This window comes from Cuculus canorus, chromosome 19, assembly GCF_017976375.1.
Source record: "Cuculus canorus isolate bCucCan1 chromosome 19, bCucCan1.pri, whole genome shotgun sequence".
Lineage (NCBI taxonomy): Eukaryota > Metazoa > Chordata > Aves > Cuculiformes > Cuculidae > Cuculus > Cuculus canorus.
Genome location: NC_071419.1, coordinates 12,553,996 through 12,575,799, shown reverse-complemented (window position 1 = coordinate 12,575,799; position 21,804 = coordinate 12,553,996). Strand labels below are relative to the sequence as shown.

General features: G+C 57.3%; 1 protein-coding gene across 1 annotated transcript; it reads left to right on the top strand.

Annotated features, from left to right (window-relative positions):
- Positions 1-815: 815 nt before the first annotated feature.
- SAPCD2 (suppressor APC domain containing 2) lies at positions 816-18,518 on the top strand. The gene is made up of 6 exons (XM_054084427.1): positions 816-1,221; positions 8,675-8,808; positions 12,986-13,132; positions 13,240-13,341; positions 13,856-13,969; positions 14,369-18,518. The coding sequence occupies exons 1-6, from the start codon at positions 861-863 to the stop codon at positions 14,495-14,497; spliced, it is 987 nt and encodes a 328-aa protein (XP_053940402.1). The 5' UTR covers positions 816-860; the 3' UTR covers positions 14,498-18,518.
- Positions 18,519-21,804: the final 3,286 nt, after the last annotated feature.

Here is a 21,804-nt window from a genome sequence, read left to right as displayed (position 1 = left end):
CATCTCCCATCCTGCATTGAAACCATGGATTGCCCTGACCCAGGTGTAGGACCTCGCACTTGGCCTTGTTGAACCTCATGAGGCTCTCCCAGTCCCACTTCTCCAGTCTGTCCAGGGCCCTCTGGATGACATCCCATTCCTCTGATTTGCGCTGGGGGATCATTGCAGAATGCCCTGAGCTGGAAGGGACCCACAAGGATCATCGAGTCCAACTCCTGTCTCTGCACAGGACACCCCAACACTCACACCATGGGGCTGAGCGCCTTGGCCAAATGCTGCTGGAATACTGTCAGGCTTAGTGCCGTGACTGCTGCCCTGGGAGCTGCTCCAGTGCTCCACCGCCCTCTGGGAGAAGAACTTCTCTAAACAGCAGGGATGCGAGGGATGGAGGGTGGTGCGATGAAGCAGGAGATCTCTCCGGGATGGGGCGGGGGTGGTTCTGTGGCTCAACACGACCCCCGATCCACTCGGTCCCGTCCCACCTTCCTCCATCCCCCGCATCCCGGGCCCCGCCGGCAACTCAAACTGGCGTCTCCCTGCTCTGCCATTGGCCAGCAGCCCTGCGCACCGCCAGCCAATGGGAGCGCGGTCCCCGCCACCAGCCAATGGGAGCGCGCGGGACCCCCAGATTCTACCTAATAGGAGCCCTCGGGCTGCGCGCTGACAGCCAATGCGCGCGCGAGGGCTCCCTGCCAGCAACCAATGGGATCGCGCAGGCTCCTCGCCGGCAGCCAATGGGATCGCGCAGACTGCCCAAGCAGCCAATGGGCTCGCGCAGGCTCCCCCGTCGGCAGCCAATGGGATCGCGGGGCCGGCGCGGGCAGCAGCGCTCGGGAGCGGCGCCGGCCCCGCTGTGCGCGATGGCCCCGGAGCGCGGGGAGCGGGCGCTGCCCGCCGGCACCGAGGGGCTGCCCCGCGCGTTCCTGCAGAGCCTGCGCACGCTGTTCGACATCCTGGATGACCGGCAGCGGGGCTACGTGCACTTGCGGGAGATCGAGTCGCGCTGGCGCGGCGCGGAGGCGCGGGAGCTGCCTGCAGGGGTGATGGCGGGGTTGCGGCGGGCGGCGCCGCCCAGCGGGTTCCTCACCTTCGAGCGCTTCGTGCTGGGGCTGCGCGCGGCCCTGCCCGAGGCCCCCGCCGACAGCGCCCGCCGCGGCGCCGAGCGGCCCCCGAGCCCCCGCGGGGCCGGGCAGAGGGGACCGGGGCAGCCCCGCGGCGGAGGTGAGCGGAGGGGGGTAGTTCGCGGGGTTCTTGGGGATGCGGGGGTCCCGGGGATACAGGGATCCCGGGATGCGGGGGTACCCGGGGATGCGGGGATCCCGAGATGCGGGGGTCCTTGGTTGCAGGGATCCCTGGGAATGATGCGGGGATCCCGGAATGCGAGGGTCCCCGGGTTTGCGGGGGTCCCAGGATGCGGGGGTCCCCGGGGATGATGCAGAGTCCTTGGATGCAGGGATCCCCGGGAACACGGGGATCCCGGGATACGGGGATCCCGAAGGGTGGGCGGTCCCCGGGGATGCGGGGCTCCTAGGATGTGGGGATCCCGGCATGCGGGGGTCCTTGGGGATGCGGAGATCCCCGGGTTGCAGGCAGTCCCTGGGATGCGGCGATCCCGGATGGTGGGCGGTCCCGGGAGGCGGGGGTCCATGGATGCAGGGATCCCGGGATGCAGGGGTTCCCAGGGGGGCGGGGATCCCAGGATGCGGAGCTCCCGGAGGGTGGGGGGTCCCAGGATGCGGAAATCCCGGGGATGTGGGGGCCCCAGGGTGCGGGGATGCCGGCAGTCCCCGGAGTTGCAGAGGTCCTAGGATGCAGGGATGCCGGGTTGCCGGCGGTTGCCGGTGATGTGGGGATCCCAACATGCAGGGATCCTGGGGATGTGGGGGTCCCAGGATGCAGGGATCCCTGGGGATGCGGGTGGCTCGGTGGCTGAAGGCTGGGGTGCAGCAGGGCGGTGGGGGACCCTGCGGTCGCTCGTCTCCCCCATTCTCTGCCCCGGGCCGGAGCCAGCAGCGAGCTCCTCTCGCAAGGCTGGTGGGAAACTCTTTAAAAGCAACTGCTGGTTTGGTTGTGGCTTTGGGGGGCAAAACTGGGGCAAACTGGGATGGCAGCCGGGTATGTGCTCCCCTTCGCATCCCTGCTGGTGTGCGAGCGGGTCTGTTTATAGCCGTGACAGAAGGAATTAAGGGCTTTGCTGTGACATGTCCAGGAGTGTCACTGGTGGAGGTGACCTTCCCCGGGGTGGGTGATGCTGCTGCTCCGCTTGGGAGTTACCAGGTCCTGGGGTCTCCCAAGAGCCTCATGGCTTCCCTGGAGCGAGCGCCGCAGTCCCAGAGCAGCCCTGCACTTGGGTGGCTCCATGCGGAGAGGCCTCTCAGAAACGCTTGGGTCACGATTTAATCCATGTTTCGGGAAAAAAAAAAATCAGCAAAAACCAATCCAACTTTTTTAGTTGGATAATTCCAACATTACAAATGGTATTTACAATAATAAGTGATTAAGCGAAAACAAAATGGGAGGGAGGCATCAGGGAGCTGCACTTTGCTGTCACCAAGCACTGTTACAGTGGTGGGACCAGGGCTCTGCCGAGCTCTCCGATGGGTCCCTAGTGACTCTGCCCTCCCTCGGTACCAGGGGTCCCGCTGCAGGCTCTGTGGGGCCCTGCTCCTGTGGCTTGCTGCTCTTCATAGAATCACCAGGTTGGGATTCTATCACCAGGTTGGGAAGGGATCCACTGGGTCATCAAGTCCAACCATTCCCAACACTCCCTAAACCATGCCCCTCAGCACCTCGTCCACCCGTCCATTAAACACCTCTAAGGGAAGGTGATTCAACCCCCTCCCTGGGCAGCCTCTGCCAGTGCCCAATGACCCTTTCCGTGAAAAATTTTTTCCTGATGTCCAGCCTGAACCTCCCCTGACGGAGCTTCAGGCCATTCCCCCTTGTCCTGTCCCCTGTCACTTGGGAGAAGAGCCCAGCTCCCTCCTCTCCACAACCTCCTTTCAGGTAGTTGTAGAGAGCAATAAGGTCTCCCCTCAGCCTCCTCTTCTCCAGGCTAAACAACCCCAGCTCTCTCAGGCGCTTCTCATAAGACTTGTTCTCCAGCCCCCTCACCAGCTTCGTTGCTCTTCTCTGGACACACTCCAGAGCCTCAACATCCTTCTTGTGGTGAGGGGCCCAGAACTGAACACAGTACTCGAGGTGCAGCTTCACCAGTGCCGAGTACAGAGGGAGAATAACCTCCCTAGACCTGCTGGTCACACCGTTTCTGATACAAGCCAAGATGCCATTGGCCTTCTTGGCCACCTGGGCACACTGCTGGCTCATGTTCAGTCGGCTGTCGACCATTACCCCCAGGCCCTTCTCCTCCGTGCAGCTCTCCAGCCACTCTTCCCCCAGTCTGTAGCACTGCATAGGGTTGTTGTGCCCCAAGTGCAGGACCCGGCATTTGGCCTTGTTAAACCTCATGCCATTGGCCTCAGCCCAGCGGTCCAGCCTGTTCAGATCCCTTTGCAGAGCCTCCCTAACCTTGATCAGATCCATGCTTCCACCCAGCTTAGTGTCATCTGCAAACTTGCTAAGGGTGCACTCAATGCCTTCATCCAGGTCATTGATAAAGACATTGAACAGGCCTGGACCCAGTACCGAGCCCTGGGAACCCCACTTGTAACTGGCCTTCTCTTGGGAAGGGAGAGGCTGTTTCATAGAATCGTAGAATGGTTTGAGTTGAAAGGGACCTTAGAGATCATCTAATTCCAACCCCCTGCCATGGGCAGAGACACCTCCCACTGCATCAGGCTGCTCAAGGCTCCATCCGACCTGGCCTTGAACACCTCCAGGGATGGGGCAGCCACCACTGCTCTGGGCAACTTGTTCCAGGGCCTCACCACCCTCCCTGTAAAGAAATACCTCCTTATGTCTAGTCTAAATCTGCCCCTTCCCAATTTATAGCCATTGGCATCTTTTATTCATTGCTAGTCAGCAGGAGATATTACAAGGGAACCAGGCTTCTGGACTTAATCTGGTGTAGGTAATAATTCTTTGTCTGGGTTTGTGAAGTGCTTGGCTATCAGAGCTGGTGTTTGCTCTTGCAATGTTTGAGCGTGCTGACTTCCTCTGCCTTGGGAAAGTTGCCTGGGCTGGTTTCCCTTCCCACCCGCTCCCTCTCAGTCCCTTCTGCTGGGTGGAGAAGGAACTTTAACCGTGGCTGAAGTTCCCTGCTTTCCATTTCGCCTCCAGACTCCTCACTATAGCCTCATCCAGGGGACTATCACTGAGCAGGCTGGTTCTTCTAGCACCAAGAGTGTAAATCTGGAAAAACCTGAAAAAAATCTTGCTTGGTAAATAAACAACGACTTGAAAGCTCTGCCCTGGAAAGGAACAAGCAGAGACTACAGCAGCTTTCTGGTTGTTAAGAATCTTTTAATTATAGGCTGATGTTACATTGGTTGTTCAGCCTTGAGAGGAGAAAGCTGCGGGGAGACCTTAGAGCAGCTTCCAGTGCTGAAAGGGGTCCAGGAAAGCTGGGGAGGAGCTTTTTAACAAGGCCTGTTGTGACAGAACAAGGAGTAATGGTTTTAAACTAAGAGAGGAGAGATTTAGACTGGATTTAAGGAAGAAATTTTTTACAACGAGGGTGGGGAGGCTCTGGCCCAGGTTGCCCAGAGCAGTGGTGGCTGCCCCATCCCTGGAGGTGTTCGAGGCCAGGTTGGATGTGGCTCTGAGGAACCTGATCTGGTTAAAGATGTCCCTGCTCCTGCAGGGGCGTTGGACTGGATGACCTGTAAAGGTCCCTTCCAACCCAAGGCGTTCTCTGATGCCCTTAGCCTACGGGCAGGGTTAGTGCCACAGCCCTCACTGCTGGCTTCCTGCTGTGCAGGGCCCCATTCTGGCAAGGGGCCTGGATTTCAGGTTGATTCAGCAGCTTAATGAACGTTATAACTCAAAGTTCTTGCATCTCTTTTAGCTCCAGATCCTGCACAGCTGCCCTGTGCCTCATTTTTACCATGGAGGTTTTCCTGGGATGAGCTTGAAAGGGTGGATGTTCTGCTCAAGTGGCCAGGAGGGAAGTGGACATCACTGGGGTGGAATGCAGCTCTTCCTTGCTGCAGAGAAATTTTGCTGGGTGCTGAGAACTGCCCATGGATCCAGGAAGCCATCTCCACTAATATTGTATTGTTTGGGCTCAAGGCTGCTCTGAGCCTCCAGCTGCACGAGGCAGCTTCTGTAAGAACCTGACCAGGTGTAGTGAGATGGTCTATTGGTGCTCATCAACCCCAAAGAGTCTGAGTCTCCCTGTCTGGATTCTGGGGGAAGGGGTTGCTCATAGGAGGCCACCGTGTTGAGAAGAGCAATGAAGCTGGTGAAGGGGCTGGAGAACAAGTCCTATGAGGAGTGGCTGAGGGAACTGGGGTTGTTTAGGCTGAGAAGAGGAGGCTGTCACTGTCTACAACTGCCTGAAAGGAGGTTGTAGAGAGGTGGGTGTTGGTCTCTTCTCCCAAGTGACAGGAGATAGGATGAGAGGGTGTGGCCTCAAGTTGCACTAGGGCAGGTTCAAATTGGACTTCAGGAAAAAATCCTTCACCGAAGGGTTCTGGGGCACTGGCAGAGGCTGCCCAGGGAGGTGGTGGAGTCCCTGTCCCTGGAAGTATTTAAAAGGCAGGCAGATGAGGTGCTTAGGGATCTGATTTAGTAGTGGACTGGTACAGTTGGACTTGATGGTCTCAAAGGTCCTTTTCAGGCTAGTGATTCTATCATTCTACGACTGATTCTATGCTCTCTGGTCCAGATGGCCTCTGCACATGTCAGAGGCGATTTGGATGGGAATCTTGCCACAATGGCAGAAGTTGAGGCCAGATGATCCTCCTGGCACATACAGGGGTGGAGTGAGTCAGTTAGATGGCGATTCTGCCCCTTCTTCCCTGCTAACCGCATTAGCATATGGGCAGAGGTGCTTCTGAAGAAGTCAGCTTCCAGCTTCTTGGAAGATCTCGGCAGCCCAGCAATGCTGGGCAGCCCGGGAGCTGCTGCTGGGTGCCAGGCACAGCATCTGCCAGGCACAAGGATTGTGAGGCTGATACTGGAGAGGTCACTGGGCAGGGAAGTCACCATGAAGGCTTCCCTACCACTGGCGACTTGCAGGGCCTGAGTATCTCGCTGGTGAGGACTTTACCCTTGGGTTTCTCCTGTGAGCTGGGACCTTCAGCTGGGACCTGAAGAAGTTAAAACACAGAGCAGAAAGTGCCTTCCGCAGGAGGTCTTTGGGTGTCCTGGGCACTGCCTTCTGTCCAGCATAGTGCTACCTTGGCTGCTGGAGCTGCTTGGCTCTAGCAGCTGCCTGGAGGGCTGGTGGCCCTGGCCAGGAGGAGGGATGGCTTTCTAGGTAGCTGTTGTTGTTGGGAACATTGCCAAGGACAGGTACATAAATGTGTAAAAAGGCCATGAGGTGTCCGCTCCATTCTGAGTGCTTGCTTGGTCTGCTGGACCCTTGCCCTCCAGGGACAGAGGGACTCTGGGAAGGAGAAGTCATGGCAGGGAGCTGTTCCACAACTTCCCAAGCAAGATGTGCTCCCAGTCTACTCGGAGAACATATGGATAATTGCACTGATCTTGCTGTGTTCCTCACAGATAGGTGTGAGTGTCTGAAAGCAAAGGCAGCTGACAGAATGGATGGACAGGTGATATCAAAGACTAGGTGTTTATTGATGTGCTGAAAGCCTGCCTGCACTGCAGCCACTGCTGGTAGGAGAAGCAGGATGCCATAATGGATAAGAAGGAAGATTTTCCCATGCCATGGTGACCTCTTTCCCTAATGACACGAAGTGACAGGCTCAAGGAGGGGCTTGTGCAGTGTTGCCCGCTGCCCCCAGAGCCTGCTCCCAGCTCCCGTCGCTGAACCCGGTGCAAACGTGGCAGCACAGGCAGCCCCAGTGTGGTGCCGCTATCCCAGATCTTGTTGCCGTCAAGATGAAGGGTGTCTCCTGTGGCCTCAGCTCCCCTCTCCTGCCCCGTATCCATTCCATATCTCTTGCATTGTGTCTGTGTGCTTGGCTGAGGAGACTTGTGGAGCAGTAGGCAGTGATGTGCTGGCCCGGGTGATGCTATGCCCTGCCTGCTCAGCAGGGAATGTGCCAGACCTGTGCCAGCCACCTGGGACATACATGGAGAGTGGTGTCAAGGAAAAGTTTTCCCCAGCTGCCTCTCTGTCTGCCTTTTCTGTGTACTTCTGCGCTGCTTCTCTTTGAAAGCCACGTTGGGAAAGCAAGTCTGGAGGAGAGCTGTAGAGGGCAGGGTGATCTGCAGCCGTGAGGAGAGCACAGGACAGGATCTGCTGGGGACTCAGCGGGAGACTGGGGCAGGAAAGGAGGTGTGGTAGGAGGGCTGCCCGGGCACGTCGGGGAGGGTGCTGGCTGCAACCCTGGCTGCCCCAACACTGCGTTCGGGGTGGCAGGGAGGTGCTCTGCCAGCTTGGCCGTGGCCGCAGGGCTACATTTCTGGCAAGTTTGCTGAGCACTTCGTGCTGCCTTTATTGCAGGTGCCCAGTCAATACCTGCTCTGCCGTACAGGCAGCCCAGGTGGGAGGTGTCTGAGCCAGCCTCAAACCTGCCAGAATGAACTCAGTCTGCAAAAATAGGTTGGGCATGGATTTGCACCGGCGTTGTGTTTGTAGTAGATCTGTCCTTTGCAAAATAGGATAGAATCATGGAATCGTTTGGATTAGAAAGAACCTCAAAGCCCATCCAGTTCCATCCCCCTGCCATGGGCAGGGACACCTCCCACTGGATCTGGTTGCTCAAAGCCCCATCCAACCTGGCCTTGAACACCTCCAGGGATGGGGCAGCCACCACTGCTATGGGCAACCTGGGCCAGGGCCTCCTCACCCTCTCAGGAAAACATTTCTTCCCAAGATCTCATCTCAATCTCCCCTCTTTCAGCTGAAAATCATTCTCCCTCATGCTATCCCTGCACTCCCTGATCAAGAACACCCCCCGCCCAGCTTTCCTGGAGCCCCTTTCAGCACTGGAAGCTGCTCTAAGTTCTCCCCAGAGCCTTCTCTTCTCCAGGCTGAAGAACCCCAACTCTCTCAGCCTTGTACAGGAGGTGTTCCAGCCCTCGCATCGTCTCTGTGGCCCCCTCTGGACTCGCTCCAACAGCTCCATGTCCTACCTGTTCTGATGTTGGGATTTTAATAAAATTGTGGACAACTTACAGCCTGATGAGCAATGTCGTCAGACCACAGAGGGATCTGGGGGACATACGTGTCTGCTTGCAAGTCTGTCACCAAGCAGGACCTGTCTTGGGAAGGAGTAAAAATCCTGGCAAAGCCTGTGTCACCTGGGTAGAAGCCAGAGGTCCCTTGAGGACAGGATGAGCGTTTAATTAATTGATGGTTTAATTGCCTGTGCCAGGACTGAAACAGCATTGCCTGGAAGCTGCCTGCTTTTTGTAGAAGGTGACACTAAGGTCTGTTCCCAGCCTGGTGTATCCAAGGAAGTGGTTGCTGAAGTCTGCCCTGTCCTACGGAGATGTGAGCAGGCACGTGGGCTGGGGCTTTGCTCTGCTGCTCCCTGCCATGTCTCTTTGCAAGACCACGCTGCAGAGAGTCCAACAGCAATGGTCTTGGGGAGGTTTTTGTTGCAAGCACCTGTTGGCCCAATGCTTTCCTGTGTTCCAGGTGGTGATGCTAAGGCTGCTGGCCAATCCCAGGGAGATGGTAGCCACCCAGGGGCTGGGGACACTCGAAGGCATCAGAGGGGACGTGCGGAACACCGGAGGCACACCATCACCAATGGCGTGGACTTCAGTGTGGTAAGGGGCTCCAGCAAAGGGGCCTGTGGTCTCTGGGGGAGGGGGAATTCCAGGAGTCCCTCACTGCTGCCTCCAGGTCTTTCTGGGCTGTGGCTCCCCACTGCCCACCCTGCAGCTGTGGGGTGTTTGGCAGATCCTGATGTTTTGGATATAAAGCTCTGTTGGTGTATGCAGAGGTCCTGCCGTTACTTCTGAGGCACTTTCTGTCCCAAAATGGTGCTGGACAGGGAGGAAGCATGTGTTCCCCTGCCTGCCCATGGACTGGGCTCAGCCTGCAGAGCCTGTGTGTGACTGCATGGCTGCCTTCCTCATGGGCAAGACCTTGGGCAGGGAAAGGCAAACATGTAGGTGCAGGAACAGGTGGCTGTCTGGACCTTTCAAGCACAGGTCAGGTCAAGTCCAGTCTGCACTGGTGAGCAGTAGCGCTGGGCTGTGTCCCTTGCCAGATGTTCTCTGTAGCTCGAGGCTCAGACATGTTGGTCCTTCTGGCTCCTGAGACACTTTCTGCCAGTAATACGGAGAAATCAGCATTGGATTTGGCCGAGCACCCCACGATGGAGGGAACAGCTCCCCTCTCCATCCCTGAGTAGAGAGACTTAGATCAGATTGCCGGGATGTAGGGATCTCTGCTGCTCCCAAGTGGGATGGAGGAGCTGCCTGGGCATGTTGCCCACAAGCTTAAGTTGTATTTTCCTGGGAAGAGAGCCAGGACTCGGCCTGCAGGAAGAGCGATTGGTGGGCTGAGCTCCAGATGGTGTCAGAGGTGCTGCCGAGACTGCAACTGTCACCTCTGCACTTCCGCTCCTCACACCCTGTCACCTGGCTTCCCAAGCCCAGCTGGGCTGACCAGTGGCTCGGGCAGCATCGATTGCAGCCTAGCGCTGGCCTCGGAGGACATAGTCATAGAATCATAGAATGGTTCAAGTTGGAAGCAACCTCAAAGCTCATCTTGTTCCACCCCCCTGCCATGGGCAGGGACACCTCCCACTGGACCTGGTTGCTCCAAGCCCTGTCCAACCTGGCCTTGAACACCTCCAGGGATGGGGCAGCCACCACTGCTCTGGGCAACCAGGGCCAGAGCCTCCCCACCCTCATAGTAACAAATTTCTTCCTAAAATGTAATCTCAATCTCCCCTTTTTGTCTTAACATAACATGCTTTGACACCTGGCCTGGGGTGGGAGAGTTGTGCTCACCTGGTTTGCTGGGCTTGCAGCCATGCAGGGGGTTGGAGTGCTTCAGGACTGAGGTGGGCCCTGCTGAGCAGTGCTGGCAAGGAGGATGGGGAGGGTCTCTGGTTCTCAGGGTTTTGGTGTCTGTGGGTTGCTGGTTGGGAAGATCCCTCCTTTCCCGGTGGGGCTTTTCGCTGTGCTTGCAGGCCAGGCTGGAGCCCAGCACTGCTGTGAGCGCAAAGTATTCCTGGTACTGGCAAGGATGGGCTGGTGACCAGGGTGCCTTGCCAAGAGCTGGGGTTGTGTTGCCCTTGCCTCTCTTTCCCCAAGCTGTTGTGGTGGCAGTGGGAGGGAGCTACGCTGCCTTTCTTCCCCCCTCCCTTGGTACCTGAGTGCTGCACTGCCTTTTGTGAGCCCCTTCCTCCAGAGCAGGGCTGTCTGTCCCTGTCCTGCAGGTGAGAAGCCTCCCCTGGCACCCCAGCAGGAGCCTTTGGGCACTAATCCCACTTCTGAGCCTAAAGAGAGAGTTGGAGAAGGTTTGAGTCCAGCAAGGGCCAAATCCCTGTGCAGGATGGAGCTGTTGCCTCCCCTGTAAGGCGCAGAGACCAGGCACTTGCTGTGATTGGGCTGATTTGCTAAAGCCCAGGGGGTGGAGGTCTGATATCCATCCTGCACCCCAGGGTGTGCTAGGATGGGTTCATCCTGGGCAGCGAAACAGAGGTGAGGGGACTGCAGCACAGCTCCAGGACCTTTCGTGCCACCAGAGCTGAAGTCCCCTCAGCTGGTGTTTTTCAGCCAGTCCATCATCGATCGCCCTGATTTCCCCGTGGCCACAGGGCGTAGTTGGGATGAGATCTTCTGGGAGAGGCTCAGTGCTTTCATTTGCATGCAGCCCAGGGCACGGCACTGTCCCGTCCCTTTCTATCCTGGGTAGTGCAGACTTCTGTCCTTCTCCTGCCCCAGAAGCTCTCTCTAACCTAGAGCTTCCTGTCCTTAGCGAGATGTCGCCTGTCCCCACACCCAGCAGAGACAGTAATGTCTCACTCCTCTGTGGGATGCTACCTCTTCCTCCTGTCACCGTGCTGGCCAGCAAGGCTGGTGAGAGCAGGGCAAGCCAGACGGTCGCGGGGTGCAGTCCGAGCTGGGTGGGGGTCTTTGCCACCTACAACACCTTCTTCATCCCCCTCAGCAACAGCCTGCATAGCACCAAGGCTCTGCGCTTCTTCCTCTGGGTATGTCCTCTTCGGTCTGTCTGTATGTGCATGGAGGTGGGGGGTTCTTGTGTTGCAAACAGTGTTTCCAGGAGCAGTGGGAGCAAGAGCAGCCCTGGTGTAAAGGGGGGGATGGCTGGAAGGCATTGGGGCTGGTAGTGGGGATGGGGAAGTGCTGGTGGCCTTAAGTGTATGGTGTATGGTCTCTTGGTGTATGGTCTCGCTTGTCCCCAGGGATGAAGATCTGTTCAAGGTCACTTCTGAGATTAATCCTCCCTGTCCAGATGCTCTCCAAAGCAGCGGGAGAGGTTCTGGAGAATCCAGCAGCTTCTGAGTGATCAAGTCTGGGTGATCTGAGGGCTGGAGCATCTCTGCTCTAAGGACAGTCTGAGAGAGTTGGGGTTGTTCTTCCTGGAGAAGAGAAGGCTGCAGGGAGACCTCAGAGCAGCTTCCAGTGCTGAAAGGGGCTCCAGGAAAGCCGGAGAGGGGCTCTTGATCAGGGAGTGCAGGGACAGGATGAGGGTGAACTGTTTTAAATTGGAAGGGAGAAGATGTAGATTAGATGTTAGGGAGAAATTCTTCACAATGAGGGTGGGGAGGCTCTGGCCCAGGTTGCCCAGAGCAGTGGTGGCTGCCCCATCCCTGGAGGTGTTCAAGGCCAGGTTGGATGGGGCTTGGAGCAACCGGATTCAGTGGGAGGTGTTCCTGCCTGTGGCAGGGGGTGAAACTGGATGGGCTTTGAGGTCCCTTCCAACCCAAACCATTCTGTGATTTTATGGAAGTGCCGCTGGTGCCTGGAGGTGTCTCTCTTGGAGCGCAGGCGGTTTTGTGGCAGAGAAGGTAGAGGCAGTGAGGCAGGCAGCTCCATGTGCTCTTGGTGTGGAGATGGGGCAGGAGCTTGGGGGAGCTGATGACATGGCTCTGGAGAAGAGAAGCAGGAGCTCTGGGCTCGCTGGGTGAGGGCTGATGAAAGAGTCGCTGCACTGGTCACTATATTCCCCAGGGTTGTCCCCTCTTCTCTCACCACCTCTGTGGTCACTCATGGCAGTGCAGTGCCGAGGGGCTGCAGGAGAAGGTGGCAGCCAGGTAGGGGTCCCCATGTCCCCTGGGTCACCAACTGCTGCTCCAGCCCCGCGCACACTGGAGGGGCCAAGCTGCCTGCCCTGCCGCAGCTGAGCCACAGCCCGGGGTCCCACTCTCCTGGTCACAGGGGGGCAGGAGCCCTGGGCACCCTTGTAGCTGTGCTTCAGGCGCATAAATGTCCCCAGCTCCCTCTCCAGGTGCTCGAGTCTAAAAGATTGGCAGAAACACTCAGCAGAAAGGTACACTGTGCTCTGCTCGGCTTGGGGTGCCTTGGGGATAAAATAGTGTGGGAAGCAGCAGGCAGGTTTTCCCTTGGCTTCCACTTGCCTGTTCAGCTTGGCTGCTTGCTGAAAGCTGTGTGTGTTTGTGCTGCTGGCTGGCACTAGCAGCCTTGGGGGACTCGGGGGGTAGCTGCAGGCCCTGTTCTTGCTGCATTCCTGGGCAAATATAAGGCAGATAAACCCCCTTCTGGAGTGGGGAGCAGGAGGGTGGAGGTGGCTGGACTGTTTTTCACCAGCTTTGATTCTTCTCCCAAGCTGGAGAACTCTTCCCCCAAAGCAGCAACAGGCAGCAACCATCATCCCACTCATGCAAAGATGGGCCGAGAGCCCTGCCCATATCCCTATCCCTCTGTGTCTTGTGAAGAAACCACAAGGGGCTTGACCAGGCTTTGGTGGGATGGGCATGGCATCTTTGCACGTTCTGTCCTGCAGCTGAAGCACATGAAGGAGCTGGAACAGGAGAAGGATTTCCTGCTGCAGGGTCTGGAGCTGGTAGAGCGCGCCCGGGAGTGGTACCACCAGCACATCCAGCTCATGCAGGAACGCCAGAGGCTTCTAGGGAAGAACAAAACCAGTGCTGTGAGTTTGAGGCTTGTTCTTGGGGTGCCCATCTGCTTGGTAGGGTCTGGGGGTGCACTGGGGCTTTGGAGCCAGCCCCAGCGCCTCTTCTTCCTCTCCAATCACAGGAGTTCCTTCCTGAGGGCAGCCAGAGCCACCTGGGGTGCCTGGTCCCCAAGCTGCAGGAGGTGAACCGCTCCCTGGGTGACCTCCTTTCCACTGTCGGCAAGGTAAGAGTGGCAGATGAGCTGCTTGTAGTTGTTTGCGTGAGCTTTGGACGCACACTGTTCCCCACCTTGTGCTGCTGGCTGGGCTGACATCGGAGCTGCCAGAGTTTCCTTAGGCTCTAGGAAGATGACTTAGCCCCGTGGGCAAGATTGGGGATGGCCAAGAGGACAGCACAGCTGGTCCCCAGCTGGTCTGAAGGATGCTCAAATGTTTGGGGGACTAAAGGAGCTCTCCAAAAAGGTGTAGCTGTTGTCATCCTGCTGAGGTGCCGAGTCAGCCCTCTCAGAGCTGGCTGTCCTGGGCACACTGGCAGGATCTGGGCACACGGGTGGGCCTATTTCCCACCTCTGCCTGCCTTGCTGAATGCCCTACTGTGTGCTGGGACTTAATCCTGTACTGGGCTTCTCTGAGTTGCCCGTGTACCACGGAAACAGCTTCTGGCCTTGGAGAATTGCTGGGGAGGGCCACCAGGAAGGATGCTCTCCATGTCATGCCTTCCCTTCATCTTCTCTGCAGCCAGCAAACCCCTCCTCAGCTCTGAGCAGGCCGGTCGCCACGACGTCCCCAGCCTCATCAGGCTCCCAACAAGCCATCAACATGCTGAAGGAGCAAAACCGGCTCCTCACCAAGGTGAGTGAGGGTATGGGGGAAGGAGATGCACCTGGGGGGGGGGGATTGGGCCAGGGAAGGAATACGAGGCAGTGGAGAGTGTTCCTTCCACTTGGCCATCCTTGGCCATCCCAGAGAAGGATGTGTGGGCTGTGCCTGGAGACCCTCTGTCATTCAGCTGTGTCTAGCTGTTTGCTGGGTAAGGGTCCGTGGGCAGGGATAAGAAATTCCTGCCAGAGGGAGGAGACTGTGGCGAATGCAGATAATGGGAGGGTGCAGACACTGCGGCTGGGCTCTGCGAGCTGGGCTGCTGGGAGAGGGGCACCCACCCTGCCAGGGCTGGGCTCGCTGCTGGGGTTCACATCCCAGCACCTGCAGCACAGCAATTGTGTCGGCGTTTCCCTCCTCTGTCCTGTGCAGGAGGTGAGCGACAAGAGTGAACGCATCACCCAGCTGGAGCAGGAGAAATCTGCTCTAATCAAGCAGCTCTTTGAGGCTCGTGCCCGCAATAACCATGAAACAAGCCAGCTGGACTCCACTTTCATCTAGCACTCTGCTCTACATCGTTGAGCTTCCCGGGGCTCTAATGGGACTCTTGCCCAGAACCCACCGCACCCATTGCTCCAGATGTTGTATCTTGAGGTCTGGAGCTGCCAGTGGCATCACTGCAGGAGGAAGCTGGGAAGGTGTTTCGCTGACCCTACCTGGGGAGCACCCTTGCACTGCTCTCTGCTGGGCTTTCCAGCCGTGCTGCTCTCAAGCTGCTCTTTTTCTATTTCAAAAGACTGCAGGGATTAAAGCCCCAGTCCCCATGATCCCTGGTGTGCCGGGGAAGCAGCTGCTGCCCCTACTGCTCGGGCAGAGGGAGCTGCCGTGCCCATGGGCCTGACTTAGGCTGAAGTTTGGCTGCTCTTGGAAAAAGTAATGCATCTTCAACGCTCTGGGCAAGCCTCGCCTTTGCATGGTGGCTTGGCCCCTGCTTGTCCTGCTGTTGGAAGACAAGATTGAAAATCCAGTGGGATATGTCTGGCCCCGCTCTGCTGCCTGAGTTCTGCCTGATGATGAGGCTATACTGGGCCAGCACAGTGCCCAAGCTGGTGCTCCTCCTGGCGTAATCCCTCCTCCCAGTCTGCGGTAGAGATGCCATAGTCACTGTTTACATGTCTGCAGGCTCCAGTAGTTAATGAGCCATAGACCCAGACGAGGTCGCCCGTACTTCTGAGCTGCTCTTTCAGGCTGTGTGCGGATGGAGGCAGACACTTCTGGTTTATATTTTTTGGTGACAGGTTTATATTTTTTTAACAATGACTTTAAAAGCAGAGGTGCTGTCTTACAGCGCAAGAACGCTGGCACAAGCCTGGTTTCACAGAGGGGCTTTAGGACAAGGGTTTGTATTTACTGCACGTGGGTGACTGAGCAGAGGCTAATGGGCTTTTTCATTTGCACATCTCCAAGTGGAGAACTGGCAGCTTTGCCTGTCCTGGTGGTGGGTGCTGTCTTCCAGGCGTGACAGCCTGAGTGTGAGCTGTACCCCTCTCCTGGTCTCCTGGGGTGGTGGTCCAAATGTGAGTCACGTTAGATCGGTGCATCTCCGGATACCTCCTGCCCACCCAGCTCGGTGATGCCACCTGAGCTGACCAAAGTCTTCCCCTGTGGCTTAGTACTAGGGATTTATGGTACTTTTAGAGGAGATCTTTGCGACACTCCCCCACCCCGCCATGTAGCAGAGGCCTGGCCCTCCATATATCCAAGACCAGGACCTTTCTCTCCAGCATTGATTCAAGCTCTGACTTCCCTGACGCAATGCTATGGCACAAAGCACTGAGCTGGGCAGAAGGTGCATGGTCTGCCCTGCCCTGGGCACCATGCAGACGAGTTCCTTTCTCACTACTGTTCTAATCTGTCCCATCCAGCTCCTCTCTGAGATGGATCTTGACCTGAATCTCACTGAAAGGCATGAATCCTTGTGCCTGCCCTCATGTCTGCTGCGCTGTGGGTGTCAGCAGGGTGCCAGGGTGGGAGAGGAGGAGCGAGGCCATGGCTAGCCCTGTCCCCTGTCTGCAGGAGTAAGGTGTTAGTTGTCCTCTGGGCATTGGTGCCCACCGCTGGTGTCCAGTGCCTGTTTTGCCTGAGGTTTAATTCAAAGTGACCGTCTTTATGAGGAGGGTCTGTAGGGGTAATAAAGTGGGGTGAACTATTTATCCTTGTGTCTCTCTGCCTAAATCTGCCCGTCTACTGCTGTGAGCTTTGGAGTGCCTGTCTGTCCTCTCCCATGGCGTGTGGTGGGAGCTGAGGCTGCACATTGACGGCTTAAGCACAAGGAGCCCAGGGCATCTGCTCCGGGCTGTGTTCCCATGCCCTTTCCTGTCCCTCCTGGGCTTCCCTGTGCTCTGTGCTGGGGACCTCCAATCTCTCCTGGCTGCTGTGGGAAGGGGTCATGAAGCCACCAGCACCCGTTGTAGTGCTTGTAGCTTCATCTGGCAGCTCCTCCAGAAGCTGTGCTGGGGACTCCTACTCCTCAGGCCATGCTGGTGCCGTTCACAACTTCTTATTTCTTTCCAAGCTCCCTCTCTCGGAGCTGGCCCCGAGGAGGCCGTTGGGAATCTGATGCTCTGCAGTCGCTCCTTGCTGGAGGGGACCTGGCTGGCCCAGTACCTGCGGCACATCCTGCTGTGGCACATCTTGCTGTGACACCTGCTCGGGGTGAGCCCAGGGCTCCACGGCAGCCAGAGGCACCTTCCTTGGGCCCCCAGTGCCCTGCAGAGCCCACCAGGGCTGAGCTGCCCGTGCCACCCCTGCCAGGACAGGGACTGCAGCCAAGTCCCCCGCAGCTGGGAGAGAGATCTTTGCTGCGGCCTCTTTTAAGTGGTGTGAGAGCAACCACGCGTCCCGGACAGGGCCAGGGGGGAGCAGCCGATAATTGCCCTCAGTTCCCATTTCATGTCTTTGCTTGGATGCAAAGCCTGTGAGAGCTTTCAAAGGACAGAGAGGATCATTGTCCCTGCTCTGTGCAGAGCCAGGGCAGCTCTCCTCGTGGTCCAGGGCACTGTCCTGGCCGTGGGCTGGCAGGGCTGGCCCTGGGCTCCCTTCCCGTGGGGCTGCTGGCCTTGTCCTGGCTGCACTGCTTCTGGGTCCCACTCGTGCCTGACCGTCTTTGGTCTGGGCTGTGTCCACTCAGGCACCATGAACACTGGGGCTGTCACCTCTGTAGTGATGCTCCGGGAGCCACCAGACCTGGAATGGTAGCCACTGAAATGATGTGCTGGGTGACATGGGTGGATATCTTCCCTTCTCTTCAGCCTCTGCACCTGCTAGAGCTGGGTTTGCACAGATCTGTGAACCTGCTGCTGGGGCTCTGGTCACATCTGGAAACTGTTGCATGAAGTCTGCAGTGGGAATAACTGGAGATGCTCCTTCCAACGCACCTCAGAGCAGCACCTCCACGCTCAAGGTGTTAAACCCAGGTGCAGCACCATGTAGTCCGCACTCATCTCACCAGGCATTGACTGCAGTGCCAGGAAGAGAGCATGTGGGAGTCCCTGCTGCTGGAGCCTTGTGATGGAGGGACTGGTACTGGGAGCAGAGCGTGTTTGGCCCTCGTCTGAGCTCAGCACTGAGACGTGCCCTGCCCTCAAGCTGCCGCAGGGGATGCAGGATCTCATCCTCTGTGTCCTCAGCCATGTGGTTTGGGAAAGATCCAGTCAGCCAGGTCTATTTGTAGTTTCCCTCTCTTCTCCTGCCCAGCTCCATGCCCTTCTCACGCCCTTGGAAGCTGGGCTGCGTGCCCAGCTACCCCCTGACAGAAGGGCCACTCTCCCGGCAGAGCAATTATCCCAAATGCCAGCAGGAACAGATGCATCTTGGGGCCCAGCCTGTACGTTTTGTGCTTTTTTATTTTCTTCCCTGCCACACGGTCAGAATCTGCTCTGGCCACTGCAGGTCCGTGCTGCCCCGAGCAGTTTGCAGCAGCTCCAGCACCCAGCACACTGTCAGCAAACACGCTCTGCACCCACTTGCTTGCTCTTGCCCGTGCAAATCCAGGGGAGAAGAACTGAGGATCTGAAGACCTGGAGAAGCCCCCAGGGCCTGAAGCTGAGCCTCACCAGGACAGGGAGCTGGGCCATGCAGGGATGTCTTGGCTAAGGAGGTGCTTTGCCCATCCCAGAACTGAGAGCTGGTACTGGGCACCTCTTGCTCATCCCCTGGTGCGCTCATCAGGTGGTCTCCTGCCCCAGTCCATCCCCCCACCTTGTGGTCGCAGCCCTGCCTGTAACCCAGGCTCCAGCTCACCAGTGCTTTTCTCCTCTTGCCAGAGATAAAACTGGCTGTGCCTTAGCAGCATTACCTGGCGCGTGCTCCATGCTCTCCGTTCCTCCTCCCTGGCAGCGGCCACAGGAGAGTTTTGGTTCCCACTGACACTTGAGGCACAGTGAAGCACATATGTGCACCCAAGTGGCAGCGGACAGGGTCTGTCCTACCCTCTGCAGCCCTGGGTGAGCCTCTGCTGCAGCATCCCAGCTCATTCCCAGGCGGACACCAGGGCCGCAGCTGTGCCAGGGGCCCCCAACATCTCCATCATGGATGGAATCGAGCACGGCATCCTGGCTCAGCTCCGGTGTCCTGCCAGGGCCCTGCTAGGGCTGTTGTCACCCTGCGGCCGTGACCCTAGCCTGGCGTGGGTGCTCCCTGCTGCCGGCACAGCCAATGGAGCGTCTTCCAAGGCAGGACTGATTGGAGCCAGATGCTCCCTTGCGGGGAGACCTGGTGTGATGGGAAGGGGTGGGGCTCCCAAAATTCCTGATTTGCTCTGCAGCTGCACGCCTTGGGGACTGGGACTTTCCTCCCTCTGACCTAAGGAGGCAGCTGTGCGTGGCGGATCTCCACTGTGTTCCCGCGCTCTCGGAGCAGAGCAGGGGCTGGGCTTTGTTGCTGTGAGGGTGGTGTGAGGTTGCCCAGAGCGGTGGTGGCTGCCCCATCCCTGGAGGTGTTCAAGGCCAGGTTGGATAGGGCTTGGAGCCCCTGATCCAGTGGGAGGTGTCCCTGGCCATGGCAGGAGTATGAAACTGGATGGGCTTTGAGGTCCCTTCCAACCTGAACTATTCCATGATTCTGTGATAAAGGCACTGGGCAGCTCTCAAAACACAACAGCTTTTCCACCCCTTCTGAAGATGAACGGCTCCCATCCAGAGCTGGCCAAACTGTGAAAGAAAGGATTTTTGTCCTATTGGCTAAATAAAGAAACCCGGACATTGCCTCAGCCCCCAAGGTTTTGTTTACCCCAAAATAAAAGTAGTTTGTGTTGTTTTAGGTTCAGTTCAGGCTGTTTTAGCACACTGGCCTTTTTCCTTCTGCTGTCTTTACGGCCAGTTGCAAGGGAAAAGCCGGGTCTAAGTTGCACGTGGGGAGGTGTTACTCCTGGCATGAGCTCTGCCATGCAGAAAGCATCCACTTCCTTGAGATCCTTCAAAAATCTTCATTAGATCTTAAAATCATAGAGTCACCAGGTTGGAAAGGACCCACTGGATCATCGAGTCCAACCATTCCTAACACTCCCTTAAACCATGTCCCTAAGCACTTCATCCACCCATTCCTTAAACACCTCCGGGAAGGTGACTCGACCCCCTCCCTGGGCAGCTGTTCCAGTGCCCGATGACTCTTTCTGTGAAGAATTTTTTTCCTGATGTCCAGCCTGAACCTCCCCTGGCGGAGCTTCAGGCTATTCCCTCTTGTCCTGTCCCCTGTCACTTGGGAGAAGAGGCCAGCTCCCTCCTCTCCACAACCTCCTTTCAGGCAGTTGTAGAGAGTAATAAGGTCTCCCCTCAGCCTCCTCTTCTCCAGGCTAAACAACCCCAGCTCTCTCAGCCGCTCCTCATAAGACTTGTTCTCCAGCCCCCTCACCAGCTTCGTTGCTCTTCTCTGGACACGCTCCAGAGCCTCAACATCCTTCTTGTGGTGAGGGGCCCAGAACTGAACACAGGATTCAAGGTGTGGTCTCACCAGTGCTGAGTACAGAGGGAGAATAACCTCTCAGGACCTGCTGGTCACACCGTTTCTGATACAAGCCAAGATGCCATTGGACTTCCAAAATTCTTCCAAATGCTCCGTTAGTCTCCAGGCTGAAACTCTGCAGAGGAGGCATGGAATGTCCCCCTGTGCCAGGCCCAGAGCTGTGCCAGGGCCTGCATTCAGCATCCCGACCCCTGTGAAGGACGAGCCCTGGGTAGCTTGGAGAGAGCTCTGCTCTACGCGCTAGGGAGAGAATAACCACATAGTAGAACGACTTCAGCGTTGCACATTTGGTGTGGATGGCTTAGGAAGAGAACAAATTGGGCCTTTGAGAGGCACTCTTGGGGCCAGAGAGACCTTGCAGGGGGATCGGGACCAACTGGAGAGCTGGGCAACCATCAGCTGCATGGGGCTGAACAGGGGCAAGTGCCAGGTTTTGCTCTTGGGGTGTGGCACCCCTGGATTCACCCAGCCTGGGCAGTGCGAGGCTGGAGAGCAGCTCTGCAGGAAGGGATGGGGGTTCCGTTTGACCACAAGTTAACCATGAGCCAGCAGGTGCCAGGCAGCCAAGAGGGCAACCGCATCCTGGGGTGCATCCAGCACTGCATCGCCAGCTGGGGAAGGGAGGGGATTGTCCCTCTCTGCTCTGCACTGGGGCGGCCCCACCTTGAGCACAGGGGGCAGTTCTAGGGCCACAGGATAAACAGGGTCTCAAGCTCCTGGAGAGCTTCCAGAGGAGGGCACGGAGCTGGTGAAGGGTCTAGAGCAGAAGCGTGTGAGGAGCAGCTGAAGTCCTTTGATCTCTTCAGCCTGGAGGAGACTGAGGAGAGACCTCATCGTGCTCTGCAGCTTCCTCACAAGGAGGAGGAGCAGGTGCTGAGCTCCTCTCTCTAATGACCAATGACAGGACCCCAGGGAATGGCAGGAAGATGCACCAGGGGAGAGTTAGGTTGGACATTTGGAGAAGGTTCTTCTCCAAGAAGGTGATGGAGCACTGGAGCAGCTCCCAGGGCAGCAGTCACGGCACCAAGCCTGACGATATTCCAGCAGCATTTGGCTAAGGTGCTCAGCCCCATGGTGTGAGTGTTGGGGTGTCCTGTGCAGGGACAGGAGTTGGGCTGGATCATCCTTGTGGGTCCCTTCCAACTCAGGCCATTCTGGGATTCTGTGACATCCTGGTGCCAACGTTCCTGCACAGACACCAGGGCATTCTCCCCAGTGGCCCCAAGGCTGTCAGTGCTGGGGCCGTTGCCCCACTCCAGGCTGCCTGGCTTGTACCACAGGGGGAGGTGAGCGCAGCACCCCAGCTTCATCCGTAGCATCCCTGTGACCGGGATTGCTGTCTGGTAGGGTTCTTTATGGGTGCTGCAGGGGCAGCTGCACCCTCGCAGCGTTCCATGGGCACCTGGATGTGTCAGCTTTCATTTTGCTTTTCTAATCAAAATCCTCAGGGGAGTTTCCAGCCCAGTCACTCTTCACATTTCCCTCGAATGAGTAAGTTGTTGCGCTGCTGCCATCTCCTAGAAAGTCATAAATCTCCCCGGTCCTTCTAAAATCCGGAAATTAGGGAGAAAAGAAAGAAAGAAACAAACAAAACCCAACAAAACCAGCTGTTGTCAGCATTCCTTTTAGGAAAAGATGATTATTGCTTTCAGGGTCCTCAGCCTCCATTCCATAGCTGTGAAAACCTCAATATTGCAAAACCTTATGTGGTTAAGGAGAAAAGCGAAACCGTTGGGGCCGTTATGGCTGTGAGGCTGGGAGCGACTCACCCAGTGAGAGCTGACGCTGGGAGGAATGCTCCGGCTGCTTCCAGTCCCCGGAGACGGCTGTGCCTGTGGAGTCTGAGT

Bases quoted from the DNA above. Each gene is read 5' to 3' on its own strand.
- SAPCD2 (XM_054084427.1), top strand. From the start codon at position 861: ATGGCCCCGGAGCGCGGGGAGCGGGCGCTGCCCGCCGGCACCGAGGGG. The intron at 13,133-13,239 runs GTGAGTTTGAGG...CTCCAATCACAG, and splicing joins GGAAGAACAAAACCAGTGCT to GAGTTCCTTCCTGAGGGCAG. The intron at 13,342-13,855 runs GTAAGAGTGGCA...TCTTCTCTGCAG, and splicing joins TCCTTTCCACTGTCGGCAAG to CCAGCAAACCCCTCCTCAGC.